Genomic DNA, 27247 nt, shown 5'->3' with positions numbered 1-27247 from the left:
GAGCTGATGTATTTGGATGAGTTGCACACACACACACACACGCACACCAGTACTCACTCCTCTCACTGTTGCCACCCCACCTACTCCACTTGCTTATGTAATTCCAGTACCAAGCATTACCTAACACCACACTACACACGCCAGCTGGGGGCTCCTCGGGCTGGTATTATCAAACAGGGGGTCCATGCACACTCCCACTCCCACATTATGTTCAGGTCCCGGACCTCAGAGAAAAAACGAGCTGCAGCAGCCCCCTATCATCCGAGGCGCGGGCACGACAGCAGATATGCGCGCTGCCGATGGTGGGTGCAGACTCCCAGCAGTCACACACACACACACACACACAGAGACAGAGAGAGGGAGGGAGAGAGAGAGAGAGAGAAAGAGGGAGGTGGTGAGTCGGTCTCTGTTCTCCCACGCTTCCTCAACCATGTCTCAGCCGTGTCCAGTTTTCATGGTGAAGACCTCCGCGGATCAGCTGTAGCCTGACTGCGTGTGTGTGTCCGTGGGTGTGTGTGTGGGGGGTGCGTGTGTCCAGTCCAGAGATTGTGCGATGCTGACAACATGTTCCCGGATCGAGGAGCTGAGCGCTAAGCAGCATAGAGGAGGCACAGTGGAGCTACGTGCGCGGTTACAGGTAGGCTGCGTGCGTGAGCCTGGTGTCTGACTGTCACTGTACATCTGCAATATACATGCGTTTCAATCTAAGAATGTGTGTGTGTGTGTGTGTGTGTGTCGTCCAGGTATTAGGCATGTTGTGGGGACCTAAATCTGTGGGAGTCCACATAAGGTAAATCATTACATTTTAATGTGAAGACATGTTTTGAGGTTTGGTTCAGGTTTAGGTATAGCTATAGGGTCTGGTTTGGTTTAAGGTTAGGTTTGGTTGTAGATTTAGGGCAGGGTCTGGTTTGGTTTAAGTCAAGGTTGGGTGTATGTTAAGGGTAGGGTCTAGTTTGGTTTAATGTTGGGTTTAGGTGTATGTTAATGATAGGGTCTGGTTTGGTTTATGTTAAGGTTAGGTGTATGTTGAGGGTAGGGTCTGGTTTGGTTTAATGGTACGTTAGGTGTATGTTAAGGGTAGGGTCTGGTTTGGTTTAGGTTAGGTTTAGGTTTTGCATAGATTTAGCCTGAGGTTAGAGCAAGGGTTAGGTTTCGGTTAAAGCTAGGTTTATGTTAAGTTAAGGTCAGGTTAAGGAAAGTAGTAACTATGTTTAAGGTTAGAGTAAGTCTCGAAGACACCAATGTAATATCTTCTGAAGTCATGGGGAAGTGTGTGTGTGTGTATGTACCTCCACCTTGGTGGGGACCATAGGTTTAGATCCTACAGAGTGAGGACATGTTGGTCCCCACAACCTCAACTGGTTGTTTTAATGTCCAGGTCAGATTTAGGTTTGGATCAGTGTTGTGTTACATGCATTTAGTTGTGAAGGTTCATTTGAGGGGGTAAGGTGCTGGGGAACACTAAGTCCGCACAAGAGTGGAAACACAGGTGGGTGAGTGTCTGTTTACAGCTGCCTGGTGATCTGTCAGGCCCAACAGGTCAGAGTACAGCGGTGGTAAACTTTATCCAAGTGTGACCGGGCTCAGGTTGTGTCAGCTGTAGAGGAGCAGGTGCTGTGTGTCTGTTTGCACCACAGCTTATGACAACACTATTTTTCTGTCAGGAGCATTTCTGTGTCTTTTTTTTCTAGGAGTCACTGAATTTGTAGTGGGTGGGAACATGTTTATGGGTAGACCTGTATGATGTAATGCAATACTGTACAACAACAGTATTGGATGTACAGTATTGCATGTATTGCTGTACAGTACTGTACAATGGCTCTGCAACAAGTGCTACAATTGTGAGGCTTATTTAAATGTAATATATTCTTTAAAGGTTTTAATTTATATTGTCTACTTTGAGCAAATATAAGAACTGTTCATGAAACTCTCTGAGCCTGTAAGTTGGGTTCCATTAGTGTGGGGCCAAAATTATATGTTGGGTATTTTATTCAAACAATGATTTGATATATCATTGAAACCACTTGACGAACTGAATTGGAAACTATAACTGATAATCAAGTACTCATTCAGGTCATTCTTAAGCAAACATTCCAATCCACTTGTTGGAAGGTGTCTTGCTAAATGAAAGGTAAACGTAACGTATTTAATACTAGAAAGAAATGATTGTTTAGCAGTTAGACATAAAAATAAATCAGTAACGATTGAAGTCTCCACGGTTCCTCTGGTTGTTCCAGTGTCCACAATTCCTGTTACCTGGGTCAAGCTAATGTTAGCTAGCAGGGAAAGCTAAATGCTATCCTCTCTCAGTTTGGGTGCACAGTGACCGATGCATTTTTCTTTGTGCCGTACGTTGAGCCTTCATTTCCCTGCAATTTGGTTCCTCCGGGGGCAGAGAGAATTGCACAGTGAAAACTAAACCAATGCTGAAGGTGTAATTTTTTGAATTAGTAATTACATTGTTAAATCAGTATTTACCTCAAAAAGATAAGTTATAGCAATTTTTTTTTTTGCTATCTTTTGCTTTAGGAAAGGGCTTGGGGTGTTTGTCCTACATTCTATATTTCTAGGATGAATCAATAATCAATGAATCAGGGAAATAATCTACAGAAACATTTTAAATAAAAATGTAAATTGTCAACTGTCATTATCAACAGTTTATTAAGCCTTTCGTGGGGAAAGATATACAAACACATTAGTGGGTTGATGGCACAATAAAAGCTAGATTGTTATATCTTAATGAGCTTAAAAGATTAATTGATCGGGATCGTCAGAAAAGAAAGGAAATTTAAAAAGATAGATAGATAGATGGATACTTTATTAATCCCGAGGGAAATGTGTTATTATTTCTGTCTTTTGTATAGCGAAAAATTCCCCAAATTCTAATTGTCCAGTTACACCAATGGCAGTTTTCTTTGCCCTTTGTAATACAGATCTAAATACTTTTGGTTCTTTCTTTTTTTGACAAGCCATGACATTGACTTAAGCTTTAGGACATTGTCAGATATTCAACTGATCGAGAGCCCTACATTTTATTGTGAAGCCTACAGCCACAATAGATACTAATAAGAATCCGTGTAAGGATGAAATAATAGCTACATGTTGTAACTGCCTCACCACAATCCCCTGCCTCAGAAATAATCACCAGAGAGTTGAGCCAACTCAGACATAGCTGAACATAAGCATCACAAAGGTAGTAACTGTTGCAGGGATGTTGTATTGGATTGCATTCATAAACCGTGATCTCATATTACTGTGTGGGAATCTGTGTGACACTCAGTATTGAGTAAGTGAGCCAGTAGCAGAGTAGCCTGAGTATATCCTCCAACTCTACTGTCATTATCCCAAAGTATTTGTATCAGGAAATCAACATTACACTTTCTTTTCACATCATCAGTTGCTTTAGAGGTGTAGCAAATTTAGGCCTATACTTAAGAAATGTGAGCTCTACGTTGTCTTCCTTGGTGACAGACCAGCTTGTTGATTAAATATTTGGGTCTTTGTTGTCAACAACTTAATCGGCCTGCTGTTCACCCTGCTCTTTGCCCTTCATTTGGGATCACAGTGATTCTGAGTGCTGCAGGACAAAGATTGAGCGTTGACACTGACTCAGATGAAATAAAAGTTAATCTCACTCTGGTACATTTCAAGAAGATTAGAGGATCATATGCCCCCCCCCCCCCCCCCCCCCCCCATCACACACACACACACACACACACACACACACACACACACTCACACCCACATACACACAACTCCTCCTCCCTCTGGAAGTGACCAAGCTTCAGTACAGATGGTTGATTTTAGGAATGTTTTTGGGTTGTGACTCGGGCTCAGACGGCAGCAGGTGTCTGAATCCTGCGTCACCGCCTCAGGCAGATTGATGGTGATGATCTGTCAAAGCTCTTGGTCAAAGGTTCCTCTTCAGTTTCGTTTCCCTCCTCGCGCTCGCGTTGCCTCATCCTCAGTCTGGAGGAGCATCCAGTCACGATGGACGGGAGACCTGCTGCCATGGCAACCGCAGGCCTTTCTCTACTGCGTCTCTGCTTGTGTTGTCTCCATTCCCGAGCTAAGAAGGAGAGCATGAAAACCAACTTTCCTCTTCTTGGGGACGTGCAGCAAAATTAAGATATTGTCCGGTTAGAGCTGCACTAATCAATATTTATAGTTTAACTATAGATCATATGGCTATTTATATGTGAAAGGGGAGACGCAGGGCTCGTAAAGATGAACCCACAAAGGATTTTTGACCGACTTTGCATTTCGTCGCAGCTGCGCAGCTCTTTTTGGCTCAGTCTAACTGCTCAAATCTGCATAGTTCCAGCTAAAGCAGGGCTAATAACCAACTATACACTACCCACGCTGCAAATGACTCACACAAAGCCACTAGCTGGTCAACATAAATAAGCAAAGGACCTCTGCTTTGAGAAAAGGCCTAATACAATACAATCCACCCAATCTAGTAGCTCATAGGCTATCCTCTCACGATGAATTAGCCTCTCAGGGCTTAAGCCAACATTTTGGGGCTTCCCGCGTAGACAGTGGTTATCTGGACCAAGACTCCATCTTTCATTGGCCGTACACTGTTTAATGTCCACAGACTCAACACAAGTTTAATGTTACTCCACATAAACACGAAGAGCGATACTTTCTGTTGGCGTTTTAGATCCACACGACATTTTGACTAATCTCTATTAACAGCTATCTGCCCATGGATGCATATAAATGAAAAAGCCGAAAGCAGAATCATTTTGGTCAATGTGTTTAGCCTCTTTTGCTCCTCACATGCACTGTTTACTTGCGGGCAACTAAAGCCTGTTAAAACCAAAAGACCATCTATCCCCCAAATATGGTCCCTTGCCTACAGATTTTGCATATTAACATGCATTATCTGTTTATAGAGGTTGCAGTCAATCTTAAACAGTTTACCAGAAGCCTTTTGATATAATTGCAATTGCTTTGGGCCAGTTGCATGTAATTGTGTTTTGTTGGAGTCTGTGTTGTCAAACCCTAATGAAGAAAAAGGTGAAATGAAAGTTTCCATAGTCCCTCTTCTTCAGCCGTACTTCCTCCCTCCTCTCATTTTTGACTCACTTCGACACATCTGCTGTGTGTTTTTTGCTACAAATATGTAGGCAGCCATGCTTCCTGTCAACACAGTTGCTGATAAGTGGATTCATAAACAGTGTGTGCAAGATTGTGTAGGCTGCCCTATTTTTTCTTGAAAATGCCATGTAGGTCATAAGATAGCAGGGCGACATCTTTCTGTGCTGCTCCAGGCTCCTGACATCAGAATAACGTATCCGCGTTTTAAGTGTGACAGGTAGTCATCTTTCCTATCCCTGCATTTGGAATAGTTCAGATTAATACTTTGGATATGACTGATAGAGAGTTAGTGGAAAAGACGATTTCCTGCCGTGTGCAGTGTTGGTTCCAGGGCTTCTAAATTTAAACCACTGTCAGAGATGTTTTGTTACTTGGTTCAAACTACTTTTGTTGTTTCTTGCCTATAATTCTGAACAAAGTCATCATACGCCACCCCTTCACCTCTGCCTTAGATCATGTCACCGACATACAGAGTGAGAGCACCTCCTAAAACTGACTTCCTTTACAATTGTGACAATCGCATTTCCAAAATACTCCAAACATTCAAAAATGTTCACGTGCTCCTGTGTTCATAAGACCGAGGAGTGCTTGTATATTTTCCTCTCTGCTGTATTCAGTTCATCTCCTGCAAGGTCTTTCAGATAGAAACAAAAGACCATGACTTCTTTGCCAGGCAGGCAGCTCTAAAGCTCACAGCTAGTTCAGCCTCCTCTGCAATTTGAAGTACAACATGTTCCTACACTTGAAAAGACTCGCTGTCTGATGTGGTACAATCAGCAAGGTTGGCCATTGTACTGTGTACCATGCCACGTTTTTTATCATCGCATGCAGCCACAGGAAATATCTGTCCTCCGCTATCACCACATAGTCAAAATATTACACATGTAGCAATGATAATCACCATATTTGAGCCATACAAAGAGACAGTAATTATATTATGAAGAATTCCTTTTCTCTCGTCTCATTTTCACATGCATACTTTGACCCATTGCTTAACTCATCCAGTATCTCATATAGTTTCTGTCCTGATGACATGCAGCTTTACTTCTCGGTTAAACCCAACAAACTCCAAAAACCTTACCACCCTTAACAACCGTCTGAATTCCGTTACAGGAATTGTTGCAGATCGCTCAAATAAAATCTCACCTCCTACACATGTAAACGATTATATAGCATTTTAAGCAGCTAGACTATTAACTGAAAGTAGTTGTAAATCGTACATCACCCAAATTATTGGCCCCCTTCATTGGTTTCTGCTCAAATAAACTATGGCCTATAAAACTATATAAATTACATACACATCCCTGCATGATCTGGCCTGGTCTTATATATCAGAGCTGTCGAGCCCCTTATTGTAGTTGTTGGCCTCTGTAATCTTCTCGTCTTGGAATTTTATTTGTTCCCCAATCCAATATTAAATCTAGAGGTGACCACCCTTCTAAGGTTGTAGCTTCAAACATTTAGAACATTCTTCGCTTCAACGCTGTTTCTTTAAAATCCTCCTGTTACTAATTGCTATATCTTAGTCTTTATATAAATATTCTGTTTGCCTTGCATTTTCTTTATTTTGGTTGTGTATTTCCATGTCTGTTAATATGTATGTATATACATTGGTATAACTTTTATTTTGAATGTGACTTTTTTTATATTTGTATATTACCTTTTAAGCAGTTTGTAACTGGGTATTTTTCTAAAATTGCAATATAAATAAAATATTATTCTTCATTTAACATATAACAATGTTTTCCCCTATACAACAGCACTTTCTGAACAGGCAATTAATTAGCTCTCTGTGTAATGCACTTGCTCTCCTCTCGCAAGGTTGTGGTGTCTATTAGAGAGGAGATACAGTACGAGATGGGGATAGAGTGGAGTCCGATCCGGCGTGTATTCCTGTCTGCCTGCTCACATTCTGCTGAGTCAGGGGGCTTTGTGGAAGTCAGTCAACAGCAACTCCATGAGGCTCAATGCCAGAGGGGCTGGTGGGAAACTGCTACTACAGCAGCGCTTGGTGCTGATGAATCTACTCGTAACTCCCATCACGTCTGTGTTGCTCAGCAGACCTGCTCAAGGGAGGGAACAGGTTAAACCGCCTCCATGTTGGACGTGTATTTTTAGTGCTGTAGCTGGACCTCTGAGGTTTGAGCCGGGCCTCTTCTCTGTGCCCACATGCCCTGAGGTCATTGTCTATCGCTAAGCACCCACATACGTTTGGACGCTAATTATGGGAAGACTATGGAGGAGCATTGTGGAGAATCTAGTTTCACTCCATCAGGACATTTCTCCTCTTTGTTTACAGTACATAAAGAGAAGAGTAGTAGTGTGTATGTAATCTGGTAGAAGGTGAGAAATAGGGGCTGTCCCGGTATCAGTCTCTTCATGGATCAGATATGATCCACCTAATTTGAAGCAATTTGATTCAACACAACATTATTTAGAAATGTGCGCCATGCAAGGATGGTACACTGGTGATGTGTTAGCATGTTTTAACTGCGACTGTGTTCCAAACGATTAAGTAATAAAGCAGAATCCATGTTAGCTGTTATTATATTTGAACTGCCCGAATTTAAAATTAATAAATTATGTAAAGCCGGTTGTTAACCTTGTTTTTTTGTGTCCTTTTAACCGATATAGATCCAAAAGCTTTGAAAATATGCCAGGGTGCATGAACATGGCAGGATTGCTAGTATGGACCAATAAATGCTAATTCACGTGTTTGTTATACAACATATGAACAATGTGGTTTTGCCTGACATGATGGGAGTTGAATTTCATTTAGGGATGAACTATTATTAAAACACTGGTCAGACCATTTATACTAAGAGTGTGTACAGTGTGGAAACATTAAAAAGATAAATATTAATGAGCGTTAAAAGCAAATACAACAATTATTACAGCTATTTTAATCCAGAGACACGCACTGAAGCTCCTGGGCCAGTCTTGACTTTTCCTTTGAGGAGGATACGAACGTGTTAAAGATAAAACATGGCAGTGGGGCTGTGATAGAAAGAATCTGATATTCTCATGAAAACATCCCATGAATTTGCAGCCTGACGTGCGTTATCCCTGAAGCAGCCCCCTCACTGTAGCATGATGTCATCGCACGTTACAGTCTGGGCTCCGAGGATCCTAGCCTTGAGTCGCGCACGATGCAGCCTCATGAGGGTTAACGTCGGGCGGCTTCATCCTACATCCTCCCATCTTGTCCTCTTATACCAACCCACCTCCCTTTCCCTCGCACTGACTCCCTGTTTCCCTCCCACTCACGTTTCTCTACAGCGGGCGGTTGCAGCAGGGCGGCATCATGGAGGCTGGATGTGTGGTTGCCGCGGTGATTGAGAATGCTGCTTCAGGACCCCGGGGAGAACCAGGAAGTGGTGACGTCCTTGAGGGGTGAGCTACTCTCTTTTTCCCTCGCTTTGTGTCAGCTGATGTGAATTATGTAAACGGGTACACGTGCACACGATGAGATGTATGTGTAAGTGCTGCGTGCCCGCCTGCCTGGTCATTTATATGCATGTGTGAATGAGATGCTACATGAATAAAAAGACACGAGTGATGTAATATTCAGGGTTAAGATATGACCCTGTTCTCAGAGACATAAAGGACAACTGTAAACCTCCCTCAGGTCGAAGCTCATTCAGTTTCCTGTGAATTCACATGTGTCACAGATGACTGTCTCTCTGTGTCGTCCTGATCTCATCACGCTGAATCTCGCTGATAAAATCCGAGGCCTGTCTCTCTCCTCTCTGTGTCGCTCATAAACGTTGACCTGATTGGACCTCACCCTCCACTCCTGTGTACATTGAGTCACATTTCAAGTGGAGGTTTTTTGTGAAGCGCTCCCTCGTGGGTGGATTCCCTTTATGATTATCTGAATAGACGAGCTTTGCTTTTCCTGAGCGCACACAAAAGGCGCCGTGGCTTTTTGTTGACCTCACGGAAGATGCAACCATTTTGCAGACTTACCCAAGATGAATTCACTGCATTTTATTCCCATCTGGACATGATTGGTACAGAGGATTATACTCTTATATGTTACTGGTGATGCCACAGACTCAAACACCACAGTATAAGTATAACATGTTTTCTGGGTCTTGCTGTTACAATGTCATGATTTCTCAAGCTACGTTTAGTGAATTCATCCCCCTCAGCTGCTCCCCCTGGTGTGTTTTCAGACAAACTACAAGGCTTTTTTAAAACCTCTCAATACATAGATGTGGACATGTCATTTCTTTTATTTGATTCCTGACCTGTGTCCCTCTGCAGAGATGTGCAACCATCAGCTGACGTAGACAACGACGACGCCTTACCTCAACCCAGCGACAACAATCCTCCAGAGAAGAAACAGCCACAGGAGACATCCACTGCCATGGTACACACACACACACACACACACACCCACACACTCTGACTCATGACCTACAGAAAAAAAAATACATACACCGATGGACATGTCATCTTTCTTCCACGAGGATGCATTAGTTATGATTCACACGATGAGGTCACAGAATGTGATGTCACTAAAGTCACGAGGCAGTCACAAGAGTCATTACTCACAGTGAGGAAAGTGTGGACGGGTGTAAATTTGGATTTGAGGACATCTCACCTGAGTGAGATGCTGTGTCTGAAAACTGAAGTGAACAGGACCTGACCTCCTGTTGTTTAATGTGAGGTACGGTACATTTGTACACATGCTCTTCTCTTTAATAAGCTTTTTTAATTTAAATGTCATATTGTACATCATCCTGCAGACCCGTCACATCACCACAAAGTATCTGATGAGATGTAAACAGATACGAACAATACTGATATTAATGATAATACAAAAAGAAGAGGCTTCATTTTTACATATTTTTTATCAAACAATGATTTGACTAATTTCCCTTCACTTAACTCTCACTTTGCATAGTATGAACTTTCTCTTAAACAAAACAAACTTTGCAGTATAGAAACACCTATATTAGCTTAACAAAGCTAAAACATTATAGTTACATAATAGAATAACATAATATTAGCATAACATTGTAATGACAGATAAGAAATCATATTGCCAGAAAATAAGCTTATAAACTTAACATGACAAAGGATTATATAATTTTCCAGCAGCATTACATTATATAAAACTAGCTTAAATGTGTCATGCTTTAACATAGGATAGTATAACAACATTAGGATAATTTGAGAAAAACATAATCATCGTATATCAACAAAATAGTTGCCCAAGTGCAGTGTTTTTATAGACATTTTAAACGTTTTAGTTTTAATAGCAAGATTGATTAGTTATCAATCTGAAATATTGGTGTGTTTTAGCCTCGCTGCATTAATGTGTCAGATTTATGATGTTCTACCCTTTTAGGACAAGAAATTTTAATTAAGGAGAAAAGTAGAAGTGGCTGCTTAATCATTTCGGGAAAGTTTGCAATAAATGGAATTCAAGTTCATTTTTCTGAAACAAATGTAGATATGTCAATATAGCGTGCTGTAATGTAGTACAATCAAAAAATGTATGTCATTACTGAATTCCAAACAATATTTTCCATTACGTGTAATAGCAAATAATGACATAAATCAGTAATTTAATTCAATATGCATTCAGGAGTGTCTTAATCACCAGGTAAATAAGTGGGAACAATCAAACCGTAAAATCAGCACCTCCCATAAATCAGATAACATCATTGTGTGTAAAGAGCTAGTATGAATTAGCATTGAATTACATCTTAATATAGGAACACACAGCATAACATAATATTATTAACTTGTAATAACATTAGGGCAATATAACCCATTGTCTGTTATTATCTACTAAGGTGTCAAACACACAACTTTACTGAGACACCAGACGTTTGCTTCTTGTCTCTTTCGCTGCACAGTCATGGTTTAATGATCAACACAGTTATTCTAACATGTAATCTCTGCCTCCACAGTTGCCCTGTGACACTTAGTGATGTTTGCTCTCTCTCTCTCTCTCCCCGTCTTGCAGGTGGGGAGCGATGATATCTCGGAGCCTCCAGCCGAGCCGCTCCTGCGCTCCTGCGTCAGCACGGCCAGCATGAAGGTCAAGAACATGAAGAAGTAGGTGCTCCCTGTGACAGTGGTGCTGCTATTATGGGCTGTAAACCAGGGCTCTTATCCAGGCCAGTGAAATGAGGACCTATAAAACGATGGGCGCGACTCGCACAGACAGAGTCAGCCAGCTGCGGCGCTAACACAGCTCTCACACACACAGGACCAATCTCTCCCTCCCCCTTTCCCCTCTCTTGCTCTCATTCATGTCTCCTTACTCTCTCCATCACCGTGACATTGTGTTGAATACTGATGTGCTGCTGTTGTGCTGTGTGTTATCTAGGCTGACGTTCCCCAAAGGTCACTTCCCCAGGTTGGAGGAGTGCGCCCATTTCCACTATGAGACTGTTGACTTTGGCAACGTTCAGGTGAGAAAACCTTAAAACTTACACTGCAGCAGAGTGTTTTCTGAGTTTCGAGATTGTGACTTAGGCTCTAGTTCAGCCGCCAGTCTGGTGAACTCCAAAAACACGTGACTCTGGAAATGCAAAGTGGCAACTGGGTAAATGTCCTTGACTTTTCTAGAGAGTCCCACCTTAAATTGTCCATTATCCTTCCTTTTCATAGAGTACTATCAGTGTGTTGCTTTATTAGAACAGGTCTGTATTACAGTATATTAACGTCCCATCGATCGAACCTCTGTAAAACTGAAAACAAGCTTTTTTTTTATCATTGATGATATCAGCCAGAGACTAAATCAGACCTAGTGGTAGTTTCCTGGAAAAAACAGCTGAGTCTACCTAGAAATTGAAGTTGAGGTGACTCATTCTAAATCTGAAAGAACCCACAAGAGAATACACTTTCTGATGTTCTGATGATCTAAATTACTTATTTTTCATATAGCATAGTTAACAAAAATAAAAAATAAAAACTCTTTAGGGCACAAACCTCCACCTAGGCCCTACAGTCCCCTTAAATACAAGCAAGCTGCACTTAATTGAACACACTCATAAATATCAGCTCAATAAAAATGCCAGATTTTTTTCCATCAAGATCAATTTATCATTATCGGATACGAGTCCTGTTCAGGATTTGTATCTCAATTTAACGGGTTCTTCCCTGAACCACACAGCATCCTGACACCAAGTTTCATGGTAATCCATCAGGTAGTGTTTGCGTCATCTTGCTTACAAACAAATAAACATGCAAACCAACCAACAAACAAAAGGACAGGAGTGAAAAAAGGATTAAACAATGAATCTGCCCCTTAATCTGCACATTTTAGTTTGGTGGAAATCGTTTTGTGGCTTTTGCATGATCACGCAAACAAATACTGAAGTAAACTTACAAACAACCATCAGAAAAACATGGGTGGAAACGTAATCTTGGCAAAAGTTAATATTGTCACCCTAGAAATTGGTCCTCCATTTTATTTCAAACTGAAACTTTCATCTATCAATGACAGATGATCAGCCGAGTCCATATTTGCATTAGTGATGAGTAGCAGTGAAGTTAAACTAGTTGCTCAGTCATGTGTGGAAGTGGCTTTTACCCGCCTGGTTAGGCTCGGCTGCAGTTCAGTTTCCTCGCCAGCAGAGTGCAGCACTCCTCCCTCCATTACCAGCAGCCGCCTGTGCAGCAGAGTTTAACACTGAAGAGCTGGAGCAGTGCACTGAGGGGGCTGCATCCCCCACGTGTGCCAGTAAATGGACCACAGTGCAGCGGGCAGGATGGGTCTTGAACCCCAGGATGGGCTCACCCTGTTGGGTAAACGTCCGGCTGCGGTTGTGAGAACCTGTGTGGCTCCATCGTCAGTGTGAAGGGGATGTGAGAGCAGGGCATCAGTTGCAGTGACCTTGACAGGATCCACAGGGACAAGGAAAGCTGAGCTGGAAGAGAAATATGAGTCACTGATGCTGGAATCTGTTCACGCTGCCTGTGCACACACACACGGACACAGAGCAGGCACACGCCACTGCAATTTATTCTTATTTGGGTCTGTTGGTTTTTTGAATCTTGCGAGATTAGTCCTCTTGAATGGTATCTCCCATGATGCATTTGCCTGTCTGCACATTGGGAGACCATGGCGGCAGGCTGGGAGAGAGGGAGGGAGGGAGGGAGGGAGGGAGGGTACTGATCAGGTCTCATGTATCCTGCACACAGAGCAGCACAAGGACAGCCGACTGTCTCTGTCTGCAGCCCGGCTGATTCCTCTCCAGATTATCTCCAGTCTCGCCTTGAGAGTGGAATGAATGAGAATTGTTTTGAAATGAAGAAGGCTCGTCCATTTATCTCGAGCTTCTCTGCCCCGGAGTGATGGATGAGCCTGTGCATCTGTGTGTGTGTGTGTGTGTGTGTGTGTGTGTGTCTGGATCCCATTCAATGCCAAGCCCACTTTTCCCACAGGAGGAAGGAGTAGTGAGAGGGAGGGAGGGCAGGATGGTGATGTGGGGGGAGGGAGGCGGCAGAGTGGAGGAGAGGGAGGAGGAGGGGTGGTGGTAGGGGGGATGGAACGAGGGAGGCAGGAAGGGGGGTAAGACGAACAGTGGGAAGCATCCTCTCCTCATATTTTCTGCTTTGAATAGCGCAGTGAGAGCGTGGTGATCCACAGCCCCCGTCAATGAGCATTTAAGGTGCGGCGGCAGACAGGGGACGGCAGACAGGGGACGACAGACAGGGGACGACAGACAGGGGACGGCAGACAGGGGACGACAGACAGGGGACGACAGACAGGGCGAGCGAGGAGCGACGTTTAGACCCGGCTGCCCCTCGGCCGGGGGTTGGTCTCGCTGGAGGAGCTGACTGCAGCTGCACACAAAGAGAGAGAGAGAGAGAGAACCACGTCCTCCAGCTGCGGATGGATATGCCAGATGCCTTAGTGGCAGGTAACAAGTACGTGTGGGTGATTACGTATTGATATCCAGCTCCTGGTGGCAGATATTTATGAATAAATGACTCGATGCAGATGTTTGTCCCGTACAGCGTGCAGGGGTTTGGCTGCACGTTGTGGAGGGGGAGGGGCTTTGAGGTGTGAGCATCACAGAGGAAGTGATGATCAAGGAAATGCTACGATTTTTCATTTCATATTGAAACAGGCTCTTTTTTTTCTTTTCGTTTGTTAGTTGAATAAAAGAAGCTTTTTCTTTATCCGTAATTCTCTGTGCGATCCTGCTTCCCATCATCCTTTTGGCCTCTTGACCCCCCCCCCCCCCAGTTCTTTAATTTAGCTGTTCGGATTGGACGGCTCCTGCCAACAAATCCCAGCTCTTTCATCACGACTTAGTCAAACAGCACATTCTCACTCCGCGGTTCTTTGTGGGTCTGGTGTTGGTGTATCAGCGTTGAGCAGTAACTAGGTCGCTGTGTGTTGTGTAACTGTGTGTGTGTGTGTCTGTGTGTGTGTGTGGGTGTGGATGCGCTGAAGTTATAAATAACCAGAACTTCACTTTGCTTCCAGGTCTTTGAAGTCTCGTTTTTCACTAATGTCGATCAACGTATTCCCAAACTCCTGCCAGGCTTTGATCTGTGTATAGAATATCAGCGAGGCCAGTAAGAAACCTGTGTGGTATCTCCGACGCCTCCAAGCACCCCCATACATCTCAGCAGCTTATGTATTATACATTTCATGGAGCAGAATTTATGAAGAAGTGAGAATATGAATCACTAATGTGTTGGCAGCAGAGCAAAAATACTTATTTACCCCAAAAACTTCATCATGCTGGCATATCCATTAACACATCTGTCAGGAAATGTAAAGGAGGTCATTACAAAATAAGAAATGTATCCTATTTCTCTAAAAGTGTCCACCCATCCTTTTCTCAAGCAATTTTTGACACTGCCAAGGAGGTTTATGATTCCATTTTAGCTTTGGTTGGTTGGTTGTTAGCAGAATTAAGCAAAAACTACTCAAATGATTCCTCTGATATATTGTTGTAGGGGTGGAGGACGTCCCAAGGAAGAACCCATTAAATTCACTTTATTAAATAGGGCATTTTTCAACATTTTCCTTAATTTCTTAGAGAATAATTCATGGATCTTGATGGGAGAAAATCATGCATGTTTAGGGGACTGATATTAACGTTTGGCTGCAAGTTGGTGCAGATCCATTTCAAATGTGGTTTCCTAGAGAGGGTACAGTATGCACGCTCTGAGTTCTAGTGTCGCTGGAGTTTAAAGGTTTCTATTCTCTAAAGAGGTTTTACTATTTAATGGCAAAATGGGGTTGGACATGAGGGTTTTTCTTGTTTCACTGGTCACATACAAAAAGGGCTGTTTTACTATTCGCATCCATTATTTAGATAGGGGCCGTTTCAATATGAGCTCCTCTGTCCTTCTTTTTTAACTGGCTCTTCTCTTTGGTAGTTGGCCTTCGCCGAGGGGCAGAGTGAAGGACCGAAGGCTGGTCCGGACTCCAATGAGCTGGTCTTACTGGTCCAGATCACCTGCCAGGTACCATCACGTGCTGCATGCGTGAAACAGGTCAGATTGTCAGATATCGTCTCCTGTGGTTTCAACTCTTTTGTCCGTCAGGGTAAAAACTGGCTGGTGAAGAGATCCTACGAAGATTTCCGGGTGCTGGACAAACACTTACATCTGTGCATCTATGACCGGCGCTACTCCCACCTCACCGAGCTGCCACGATACGACTCGTCAAAGGACTCTGTTGAGGTACTGAACGGCTTTATCTGTGATCTTAACACATAAAGTATTATAACTTATAAATTATCTGCTTCTCTGTGTTGTCACATTACAAATCTTTGTTTCCCTTCAGTCAGTGACAGATATGTTGGCCACCTACCTGTCCCGCTTCTCCGCCATCGCCGACAACAAGATCAACTGTGGTCCGGTGTTAACATGGATGGAGGTATCAGTTCTTCTTATTCACTCTCCAGATAATAGACCCCGTTGTTTAGTTGACCCTTTTTAATGCAGAGGTTTTTTCAGCTGAGGAAAACAAATAGAAATTTAGCTCAGGACAAATTTGTTTCGACTTGTTTGAACAGTTTATGTAATAGTTAGAACTAGGAGGTTTTTCTCAAGGGAGTTTTCTGTTGTTTTTAATTTGTTGAATTCTTTAACCTACGTGGGTGTGGGTTCAAAAACACTTGTGTCTTCTTTGGTGTAAACAGATTTTCTTTTAAATCGACCACATATTGTTATAAATATATAGTTGTCTTAGTTGTAATGCTCTAGGCTGATTAAATGATAAAAAAAAAAAAATGGTAAGACCAAACAGTAACATAATAATTACTTTGTTTACATAGCATCTTTCAAAATAAAGTTACAAAGCACTTCATGGTAGAAACTAATTTTTAGAACATGTTAAATGCGCTGCAGCAGCATTCTGTATAAGTATATATATGAGTATAAAAGTGATTGCTCTGGCCCTTTTGCAATGTTTTGAGTTTCATCTGCTGACAATTTTGGGGATGTCCAATTATTAATTTTAAGCAAAGCAGGAAATACTGAAGGAAACATCTTTGGGTTCAGGTTTAACGGGAACTCCCAGTTGCATATTATCTGCCTAGCGATGAAAATCAATATTATGTCCATGTGATGAATGAAACTAGATTAGCAGCCTCTCCCTGATCCCAGTCTTTCAAAGCTCGACAGACATGTAATCAAACTGTGCTGAAGACATTTCCTCAAAGGCAACGCTTTGTTTTCAGATTGACAACAAGGGAAACCATCTGCTGGTGACTGAAGAGGCCTCCATCAATGTCCCCGCCATCGCCGCCGCCCACGTCACCAAACGCTACGCGGCCCAGGCCAGCGACGAGTTGACCTTTGAGGTAACTCTTCAAAGACACGTGGCTCATCACCAATCAGTCCTTTTTATTATCTGTCGCCAGCTCTTTCATGTGTGAGCGTTAATATTTCAGTGGAGGTTTTGCACGTGCGTATTCCTGATCCCCATCGTGATGTATTTTTGAATGTGCTCGGCTGTGATCGCTCTGTTCTCACTGTGACGCAGGTTGGGGACATCGTGTCGGTGATAGACATGCCTCCTAAAGAAGACACAGGCTGGTGGAGGGGGAAACACGGCTTTCAGGTGAACCATCTGCTGCAGTCACAGCTTCAATCCACTGACATGCTGGAGACCAGAGAATTCACACAGAGACATACTGACTGCCTGGTTTCCCATTTGTTCCTGTTGAATCCACATATTCCAAAAAATCAGCATGGCAAATACAATCTGCACCGGAGGAGGTTTGGCCCAATAAGAATATTAAGCAGGGGATTTTCAGCCCGAGGCGACTTGTACCCTGATGCTCACTGACCTACTTCTGTACCTTCACCCCACAAGAGTCTCCTGCAGCACTGAACGCCCCAACTGGCTCTGTGAACCTACATGTGTATCACCCTCTCTCGCTCTCTCTCTCTCGCTCTCTCCTCTCTCCTCAGGTCGGCTTCTTCCCCTGCGACTGTGTCGAGCTGATAAATGACAAGATGCCCCCCAGTGTTCAAAGCTCTGTGCCGAAGCCAGGTACTCCTCAGTGTGCGTCTGTCCGGCTGCTGATGACTTATCTAGCGCTCGCTGCTAGGATAACGGTCGGGTTGATTTATAGTGGCTGTTATGTGTGTCATCTTCATCAGTGTGTAAGAAGCACGGGAAGCTGGTGACGTTCCTGAGGTCTTTCATGAAGTCCCGGCCGCCGCCACAGAAGCTGCGGCAGCGTGGGATCCTCAGGGAGCGCGTGTTCGGCTGTGACTTGGGGGAACATCTCCACAACTCAGGACATGAGGGTAAATTGTTCCTTCTTTCATATTCTTATCTTTCATTGAGGAGTTCTTATCTGCTGAAAGTTCAGAAGTTGAAAATACCTCATGAGGAATTTTTCCAGGGAATCTGCTGCCTCTACAGGCCAGGATTAAGAATGCAGAGGCTAGTTTATGTCGCCTGCACATCTTTACAACTGTTCCTCAAACTGCAATAAATGGGTCATTTAAAAAAAAGATGAATGCACATTTGGTGCAGTAGTGTGAATCTACAGCAACAGGGCTATTGGATTCACTGGATTCACTAAAACTAAACCACAGGGAATTTGTGTAAATAAATCCTGAATTGATTGTGGCACAGTGCTCACACAGCCCTGTGTTAGTGCTTTACAGAAACAGTTCTCATGACTCTTTGTTGTGTCCTTCAGTCCCACAGGTCGTTAAGTGCTGTGCTGACTTCATAGAGAAAAATGGAGTCGTGGACGGAATCTACAGATTATCTGGGATCTCCTCCAACATCCAGAAACTGAGGTTTGTGTCTCTTTTGTTATTCTGCTGTTGTGATTATTAACTGATCGTCTTCAAACACCCTGGTCAGATTGAATCTCAGTGCACTTGTCTCATCTTTGGGAAAGACAATATATACTTGCTGTCTCTGCCTGTGGTGTTTCCAGGGTTATTTTCTATGAGGCTGCTTCACCTTCTTTGAGGGAGTATAAATAATTATTGGACTCAGATAATCCTTCATATCTATTGTACTTGACATGTTTGAAATATTATTCATTATGGTTTTAAATAACTTTTATTTGATTTGTTTAAACTTAAAGAAGCCCTGGTTAACATGATGTACTAACAAGCACTGATACGAAGCAAAAATAGATTCATCATCAATGTGATGGATGTTGTTACACTTCTCTATAAGATCCATCAAATGCAGTTTGTGTCACATTGTGCGAGTTGAATTGCTGAAATTACTTTTTTATGCTCGCCTAGTGGAATTAATGAAATATCCTCGCATCAGATCCCATTACATAAACAGGAGACACAGTCTGAAGTGGAGCTGACAGCCAATTATAAAGAAGCTCACATATAAAAACGTTTTGACTGGTGTGTTGTTTAAAGAAAATGAAAAATATCTGGTGACATGTTGATATTTCTCACAGTTTATACACATTAAGGACATTCATTTCTTTACCAAGTACGGAGGAATATTGTTAGAAATGACAGAGTTGGAAATCTGTATGTACAAATTGGTCTGTCTTCTTTGCACAAGAGAAGATATCAGATCAAAATAAATCATGAATTCCCAAAGCAAATGACCAAAAGTAGCTTCTTCTCGAGTGTTCATGCTGACAGACGGGCGGTGGGACGACTTCCCACGCTGTTGTCTATAAATTCCTCTTCTCTCTGTCTCCGTCCAGGCACGAGTTTGACTCTGAACAGATCCCGGACCTGAGCAGAGAGGTCTTCAGGCAGGACATCCACTCTGTGGGCTCCCTCTGCAAACTCTACTTCAGGGAGCTGCCCAACCCGCTGCTCACCTACCAGCTCTACGAGAGATTCTCAGTAAGAACCAGAGCAGGGAAACTGGGGCATGGATTTAAGGAGATCGGTTTGAATTCATAGGAATAGAAACTGGCATCGCTGCTAAGCAATGTGAAGAGAAAAAGTTTTGTAGCACAAATTTCTGGTTCCTTAGTGATAACAAAAAGAAACAAAGAAATTACTTAAGAAATTGGGCTCTTTTTGAAGTACTGCTCAGAATGAGGTCACTGCATTATACTGAGCTTTCCAGGAACAGCAGGGGATGTGCATGCTGAAACCAAATTGAAGATTAAGCTGAAACACTGGCTGCTGTGAATATAAAGGAGAAAGCTAAAGAGAGCGGGAATTTTAAGACGACTCCCTCTGCTGTGTTAATCGGCCTCTCGGTGATGTGTGTTCTTTTGTCCTCTGTCGACACAGGAGGCCGTGTCTGCAGCCACGGACGAGGAGAGGCTGGTCAAAATCCACAATGTCATCCAGCAGCTGCCTCCTCCACATTACAGGTCAGGTTTGATGCTCACTGCTGCTGCCTGGTGGCCTGGTAGGGGAATGTTTGATTTCTTGAAAAGGGAGTGATGCGTCAGAAAAGAACAGACAAAAAACTATAAAAATTAAAACCACCACCACAACAAAATCACACAAAACGACACCAAATCAGAACCAATATATACTATCACAACCTACAACGTGATACACAACAGTCCTGCTCTTCATCGACACTTTAAACAAAGTTCTTGCTATGTGACATTAATTCTTCCTCCTTCAGAATACACTGAACTCATCAGTTATGTTTTTATCTGCTGCTGATTTGCTGTGTTGGTGACCTTCCCCTACGACCCAGAATTTGACATTCCCACCGTCTACAATTGAATATTTTGAAATGAACAGGTGACTTTTATTTTAAATAGTTGCATTTCTCTGTCGACAGGACTCTGGAGTTCCTCATGAGACATCTGTCCCGCCTGGCCACCTTCAGCCCCATCACTAGCATGCACACTAAAAACCTGGCTATTGTCTGGGCACCTAACCTCCTCAGGTGACTGTCCCCCTCTTCATCATCCTCTATCTGCACGTATCGCCCTGTTGGCACTGCCGCTTCACTCTGTCAGGCTTTCTGTGGCAGTGAACTGGGCCATGTCTCAGTGGTGCAGAGGAGTGAAATGGGTTGTGGTGTTTCAGGTCCAAACAGATCGAGTCGGCCTGTTTTAGTGGCACCGCGGCATTCATGGAGGTGCGTATCCAGTCGGTGGTGGTGGAGTTCATCCTCAACAACACGGAGGCGCTCTTCAGCCAGAAGCTCAACGCCATCATAAGGGAAAGCACTGGTAGGTCATCTCCAGTTACCCCAGTAAAAGAAGTAACAGAAAACAAAACAAACCAGGGGTTGTATGAAACTCTAATGCCTTTAATCCAACACACCCACTCCAGGTAACAACACCATGTCCAGACCGAAGTCCCTGCTGGTCTGCTCCCCGTCCACAAAGCTGCTCTCTCTGGAGGAGGCCCAGGCTCGTACTCAGGCACAGCTGGGTTCCCCGGCCACCACCCCCTCCCTCAGCCACAGCGACTACATCGAGGTCGGGGAGGGACCCGGAGCTCTGATGGGCAAGTTCCACACGGTCATCGAGCTCCCGATGGAGAGGTAGATTTATGTTTGTCCTAGTATAACTCAACATGTCATTGTTTGTTATTTGAGCCATTCAAACATCATGATTGAGTGTGAGCAATAAATCATAAAAATTGTTGATGATAAATTAGTGGATAGATGGACATCAAGTTTGAAATCTTAATTAATCTCTAAAATGTCTAAAATGTCTTAAATGTCAAAAATGTACATCTGAAATTAATCAAAAGTGAGAATTTGACACTTAATTTGTTTGTGATCTGTTAGTCAGGCAACAAACAGTACTTGTGTCACCTTAGACTAAATGTAATCACTTTTTTTCAAGACATCCTTGAAGACAAGATGATTAATCAGATTGGAATATAATAATGTTTAATTAATAATTATGTCAGATGTGTTTCCTCCAAATCCATGATTTGTTCAATGGGAAATCAATGAAAATGTGTTTTGCAATGTAAAATAATTTGTCCTCTGATCCAGATCCACCCTACATTTTAGAGGTGTTTCCTCGGCTCATGTGACACAAAATCTCATGGAAATCGATGCAGCAGATCCCATGCAACAAATCAACACTGTCGGAAACATTACCTTCTTGGCGGATATAATAGTTACAATTGCATTGTTGTTGCTGGTGTGCGTTGACTTGTTCTTGTGTTAGCTGAGACAACAGGTGTCCAAGATGATTTGTTTCTGTGTTGAAGCAGCAGGCGACCTCCTCCTGCGAAGGCCAAGAAGTCTCCTGTGGGGAACTGGCTCTCCTTTTTCCACCTGGGCAAGTCCCATTCTTTGTCTAAACGTAAACTGAAGCGACACCCCAGCGAGCCTAATGAGATAAAGAGCATTGCACTGCCAGGTCAGATCACCGCTGCTGTTAAAGTCGCCAGAAAACCTGTGCTTTTTTTTATTTTCTGCCCTTCTCAATTAATTTGTCAACTTCCTTAAATTAGGCCATTTGTGTTGACAAGTTCTCTTAGAGGTGATGTTTGCTTTTAACGTGAATGAATAAGTTGTTGAAACACTTGCAGGCGGACGAGGGGATGGCGGCACTTTACGTTCGACCAAGAGTGAAGAATCTCTCACCTCTTTGCACAATGTGGAAGGTACAGTAACTGTTCACTCAGATCATTCTCTGCGCTTGGATTATTTCATCTGTTTGTTAAGATTCAGTCTATACTGAACATGTGTTTGTTTTTTTAAATCCCAGGGGAACCTCCAAGTTACCGTCCCCTCAGACCTCGTTCGACCAGCGAGGCCCTCTCTGCCCTGGGGAACGATGACCTACGGCGTCCTAGAAGTAAAGATGAGAACAAAACCCACCCTCTCAATGAGAGTCATCATGGTGCTGATCGTGGCTACACCGCCGCGTCCCTTTCACCTCCACCCCAGGAGGACGAGCTCGACCTGTCTCCGCCGGATGCCGGCATCTATACTCTGGACTTTGACCCCATGTCTTTCCAGTGCAGTCAGCTCGCAGCGACCCCTGGACTGCAGCGCAACAGGGACGGAAACAAACAGAGGAAGAGCGCAGGTTGTTCCAGTGAATCAGAGCCAATCTCTTCCCCCAACAACTACATCAGCTGCTCTCAGTCACCGGATATTAGCCCGGTTCTCGGTAAAGGTGGGAAGAATGTTTCCTCCAAGCCGCTGTCTCCTAAACTCAGGAAGAAGTCATTTAAGACACTGGCAGACGTTCGGACCGCAGCCACCTCCCTGCCACCCCTCCCCTCCTCTTCCCCCCCGGTGCTGAGACGTGGCGCTCCTTCGGCAGACGGAAAGCAGCCGAGAGTCTCCTACCCTCACTGCAGCCCGCTCAGCACGGCCAGCCAGGCATCGGCCCTGACCGACCTCAGCCAATCTGCACAGAACCTGCCAGATCCAGGTCAGTCCCACTCCTCTTTAAAGGGATAGTTCACCCAATTATTTAATGTCACTCATCATCTACTCACCACTATGCGGATGGAGGGCTGAGTTGAAGTGTTTGAGTCCACGAAACACTTTCAGGGGTAAAAGGCATTGCAGACAAATCCAATACAACTGAAGTAAAGGGTGACAGATTCTTCAAACGTAAAAAAAACTGCCATTTATACTTAAAACATTGTGTAAATGATGCCGTGTAGAGTTGAAAGTGAATGTCGGGGCTTGGATGACACCCCCGGAGCAGTATGGAGGCATTTTGTGTTTTCTTCTGTTGTTTTCTTAAGTTTGAAGAATCCGTAAGCATTTATTTAAATTGTATTGGATTTGGCTGCAACTCTGTTTACCCCTGAAATTCTTAAAGTGTTTGTGGACTCAAACACTTTCCCCACCACCTCCATCTGAAAAGTGGTGAGATGTTAAAGAGTGAATTTTCCTTTTAGGGCAAACTATCCCTTTAATATCATGTCACATTTACTTCTTAGAGCTAATATCTATTTATATAATAATGCACTTTGTAGTTTCTTATGAAAGCTTCTGTGTCTTGTCCCATCATGTCTTACCATAGCTTTGTTTGTCCTGTCATACTGTAGCGTTGTTTGTCTTATCCCTCCCCAGGAACAGATAGACTTATGAGTTCAGTGTCTGTTCTCCCTCCTCACCCTCCCTCGACGAGTGCTGCCCGCAAGTTGGCCCTGGCTCTGGCCGAATCTGCCCAGAAGGCGAGCAGTGTGTCCCAAAGACGAAACAACTTCCCATCGTACCCGCTCCAGAGACATGAGGCCTGCCACGCCCAGGACAGACCGCCCCGGCCCTCCGTTCTCGATCTCAACATGTACCCCGACGAGTACTGTGGCCCTCGTGTCTCCTCATCGGTTTCCCACTGGCAGTCATCGGTGCACGGCCCAGTGGAGAGCCGCTTCTGCCCTCACCCTGTCCATTTCCCACCCGAAAGCGGCTGCAATTTCACACCTAATGTGAGCCCGCTCGGGTCAGGCAGTCTGGAGGAAGGCAATGCAGAGAGGAGGGACCGGAGGGAGGAGAAGCAGCTTCGAGATATCAGACAAGCAGAGCCCACCTATCAGAGCGTTGGTGTTTCAACACCCACTCAACCTGTCTGCTCGGCTCAGAGCCCCACAACTTCTCCCGTGTACGTGAACACAGACTCTACCAACGTCTTTAATTTCCGTGCCGTTCTGGCCGAGACGTCCATGCCTGCTTCCATCGAGCAGGTCCTTCCCCGGCCGGTACAGCCCTCCTCAACCCACAGCTACAGCCCAGATGAGGACAGGCCACTGGGCATGGTTGATGATGTCTACAGTAATCATCCTCACCATCATCATCATCCTCATTGGCCAGTACAAGCAGGACGAATGCCCGCACCTCACTGCCCTCGGCTCAACGCCCTGCCACGTCACCTTTTAGGACCTAAAAGCCTGTACAGGCAATCCTCTGAAAGCCGCTACAGCTCTTTAGGTCTGAGGCAACCTTTGTCCCCTCAGTACAGACGGTACCGCAGAGACGAGCACCTTATCGGGGGCTGCCACAGGCAACCGGACCAATGGCAGAGGCCAGATGAAAGAGTAGTTGGGCATCCGGCCATCCGGAGGGCTCGATCCTTCCATGCCCCACAGATTAGTCACTATGAGCTGGCAGGGACGGAGGTCCTGCCGCCGGACACCTTGTTTTACGTCGAGCAGAAGACGAGCCAAGAAGCGCCCTATCAGAGGCTGATCCAGACCGGCATCCACCCTCTTCGGCTGCAGTTCGACAACACAAGAGCTGAACCCCGCTACTCCGCCTTCTCCGATATGAACCCAATGGATAGTTCCCACTATTATGTAGACCCCTACCGGCAAAGCAGTGCACGACACAATCATTCTTATATCAAGCGTAACGGCAGAGAAGATTACTACAACTACTCTCCACACCGTGTCCCCCCCGTGAACAGGGAGCTCTACATAGAGAGCAGGGACACGGTCGTTTACGAGACGAGAGACGCAGGCGCTTTTGAGAGAGTCGTATATCAGCCGGTCCAGCAGGAGATTCAATCCAAACGTAAGAACACGTCTCCAGCCGTGTCTCCATATGAGAGTCCTGTCTCACCGACAGACACGATAAACAGAGACATAATGCACACAAGGAGTAAGTCCGACCCTGGAAACGCCTGCCTCCTCTCCGCCGACAGGACAGGAAATGATGCTACATCTCCGACATCCATGAGGTCTCATCTCGCGGGCCCTGAGGCCACCAGGCAGCCGTGCGGTCAGCAGTCGGGTGCAGAGGTGGGTCCATCAAGGCGAACTCAGCGTCAGCCACCGCTTCGTAAAGTCCCCTCACTCCCAGAAAGAGACGGTCCTCACCTCAAGAACACGGAGCACATAGACAGAAGCCACTCACGAGGTCCTGACCAGGGTCAACCGATGATGACCCACGCTGCCAACAACTACCCTGGGGTTGTGAAGCCCAGCATCCTCAGGAGACCCGGGCGGTCGCAGAGCACCCGAGAAAATCGCCACTACTATCACCACCACGCCAAATCCCCTCTGGATGCCGAACATCCGGGATCTCTTTCCACTCAGCTCAACAGAAGGACTCAGAGCACTAAAGTCAGGCCAACACAATACGACCACATGAAGGAGTATTACGCAGCTCCCAGGCCTAAACCCACAAGATCTGGTAAAGCCATGGCTGGATATTTGCCCGGCCAGGGCTGCTTGTCCCCCCGCGGCCACAGACTGCTGTCCAAGGCTCTGGGTCAAGAGGGCTTTTGTCAGGCTGCACTGAGATCAGAGGCCGGGGTCTACGAGGGATTCTGACCACTGGTTTTCATCGGAATCTCCATCAATTCGGGGCCAAAGGAGAACCGCACTTTAATCCTCTGCCAGACCAACAGACTGTTGCATTGAAAGTGTGTTTGTTTGAACCTCCAGGAAGCTGCTAAAGGAAGTGTGCAGTGAGGCTGCTGCTGCTGATGCTGGGGTTCCGCAGTGTCGCCATCATTGGTTGTTTCATTTATTGCAAACGGCTCTTGCAGACTTAAAAGGGAACAAATTAAATCGTACGCAGATTTTTGTCTTATATTTAGAGATTTTTGAAAAATAACAGTAAGAGAGGGCATGCTTGAGAAAATGATGGCTTATATATATTTTATTTAACGTCTAAATAACATGCTGAAGTAACAGGTTTTATTGCTATGATTTTAAAGTGCGTATAGGAATTTGTTTAAAGCAACATTCATTTTAAATGTATTATATTTGTATGAAATAACACACAGCTAACACGTGGCCAATGTACTGTACATTTTGTTTTCTATTCTAGTCTGCTCAGACGTCAACAAGCACTTTGGAGGATAACTGTGTATGAAACACGCTGTCTTAACGTTGTGTACATGAAGCCTCTCGATATACAGTCTATTTTTGTTCTGTAAGAAATGGCTTGCTCTGAATAATCAGTGAATTAGCACTTTTTGGGGTGGCGGGGGGGGGGGGGGGGGTGGTAATGGATGATAACCTCATGGTTTCTAACTTTTCACATATTTCTTTCACCACATTGTGTGATGCGATCGCAGCATTACAATGCGAGTGCTATGATTTCCGTGTCAAAGCTACCGTGGCAGAATCCGCTCGACATAATTCCAATTGCGCTCATTCGGTTCGGTGAAAAAGTGTATTTTGTATGCCAACGTGGTTTTTGTCACAAAAAAAATGATTTTCCCTTTTCAGGGGAACTTTTAACAACGTGGTGTTTTACATGAACTTTGATGTTGTTTTATCCATTAAAGTTGCTATTTCAAATCCAAACATGTAGAAGAGGATATTCTGTTAAGATATGTTACAAATGCGTTATTTTAGTGAGAGTCTTAAAAGAAATAAAGATATATTGACAGTGATTATAGTTTGTCGAACTCTTGTGTCATGGTTTTTTTTTAAAGAGAGAATTTTAGATCTACATAAGAAGTTGGGATGAAATTAGCTTTTGATCCATTCTTAATATCACACCTACTATGAACCTACTACCTACTGCTAAAAACGATTTAATAAGAATATGGCTTGTGTCACGTAGAGAAAGCCATATGTTATGATTATTATGAACTTATTTGAAAGGCCAATGATTTATATGTTTATTTATATATATTTTGTGATATGTTTCAGTTACGTTTGGGATAGAACTGCTGGCCCTAACTTAAAATTGTAATTACACCCCTCTAACATCGTAACTTGTGTCGCTCTACTTAAAAAAAAAAAAGATTAATCAATTCAAACCAACCTGCGATCTACTTTCTATTAACCAACCCACTCTGGCTGCTTGTAGCTGGGGCCTCATTTC

At 44.1% G+C, this 27247-nt stretch overlaps 1 protein-coding gene across 1 annotated transcript; it reads left to right on the top strand.

Annotated features, from left to right (window-relative positions):
- Window positions 1–330: 330 nt before the first annotated feature.
- arhgap32a (Rho GTPase activating protein 32a) lies at window positions 331–26402 on the top strand. The gene is made up of 23 exons (XM_053423564.1): window positions 331–637; window positions 744–790; window positions 8389–8502; window positions 9379–9484; window positions 11093–11184; window positions 11459–11543; window positions 15478–15564; window positions 15646–15783; window positions 15887–15979; window positions 16785–16907; window positions 17090–17167; window positions 17521–17602; window positions 17713–17862; window positions 18264–18366; window positions 19257–19401; window positions 19801–19883; window positions 20309–20416; window positions 20560–20705; window positions 20809–21022; window positions 21709–21857; window positions 22030–22104; window positions 22209–22883; window positions 23537–26402. Exons 1-23 carry the CDS (start codon window positions 554–556, stop codon window positions 25735–25737), a joined length of 5178 nt encoding a protein of 1725 aa, XP_053279539.1. The 5' UTR covers window positions 331–553; the 3' UTR covers window positions 25738–26402.
- Window positions 26403–27247: the final 845 nt, after the last annotated feature.

Source organism: Pleuronectes platessa, chromosome 5, assembly GCF_947347685.1.
Source record: "Pleuronectes platessa chromosome 5, fPlePla1.1, whole genome shotgun sequence".
Taxonomy (NCBI): domain Eukaryota; kingdom Metazoa; phylum Chordata; class Actinopteri; order Pleuronectiformes; family Pleuronectidae; genus Pleuronectes; species Pleuronectes platessa.
This window is presented reverse-complemented; position numbering and strand designations above follow the sequence as displayed.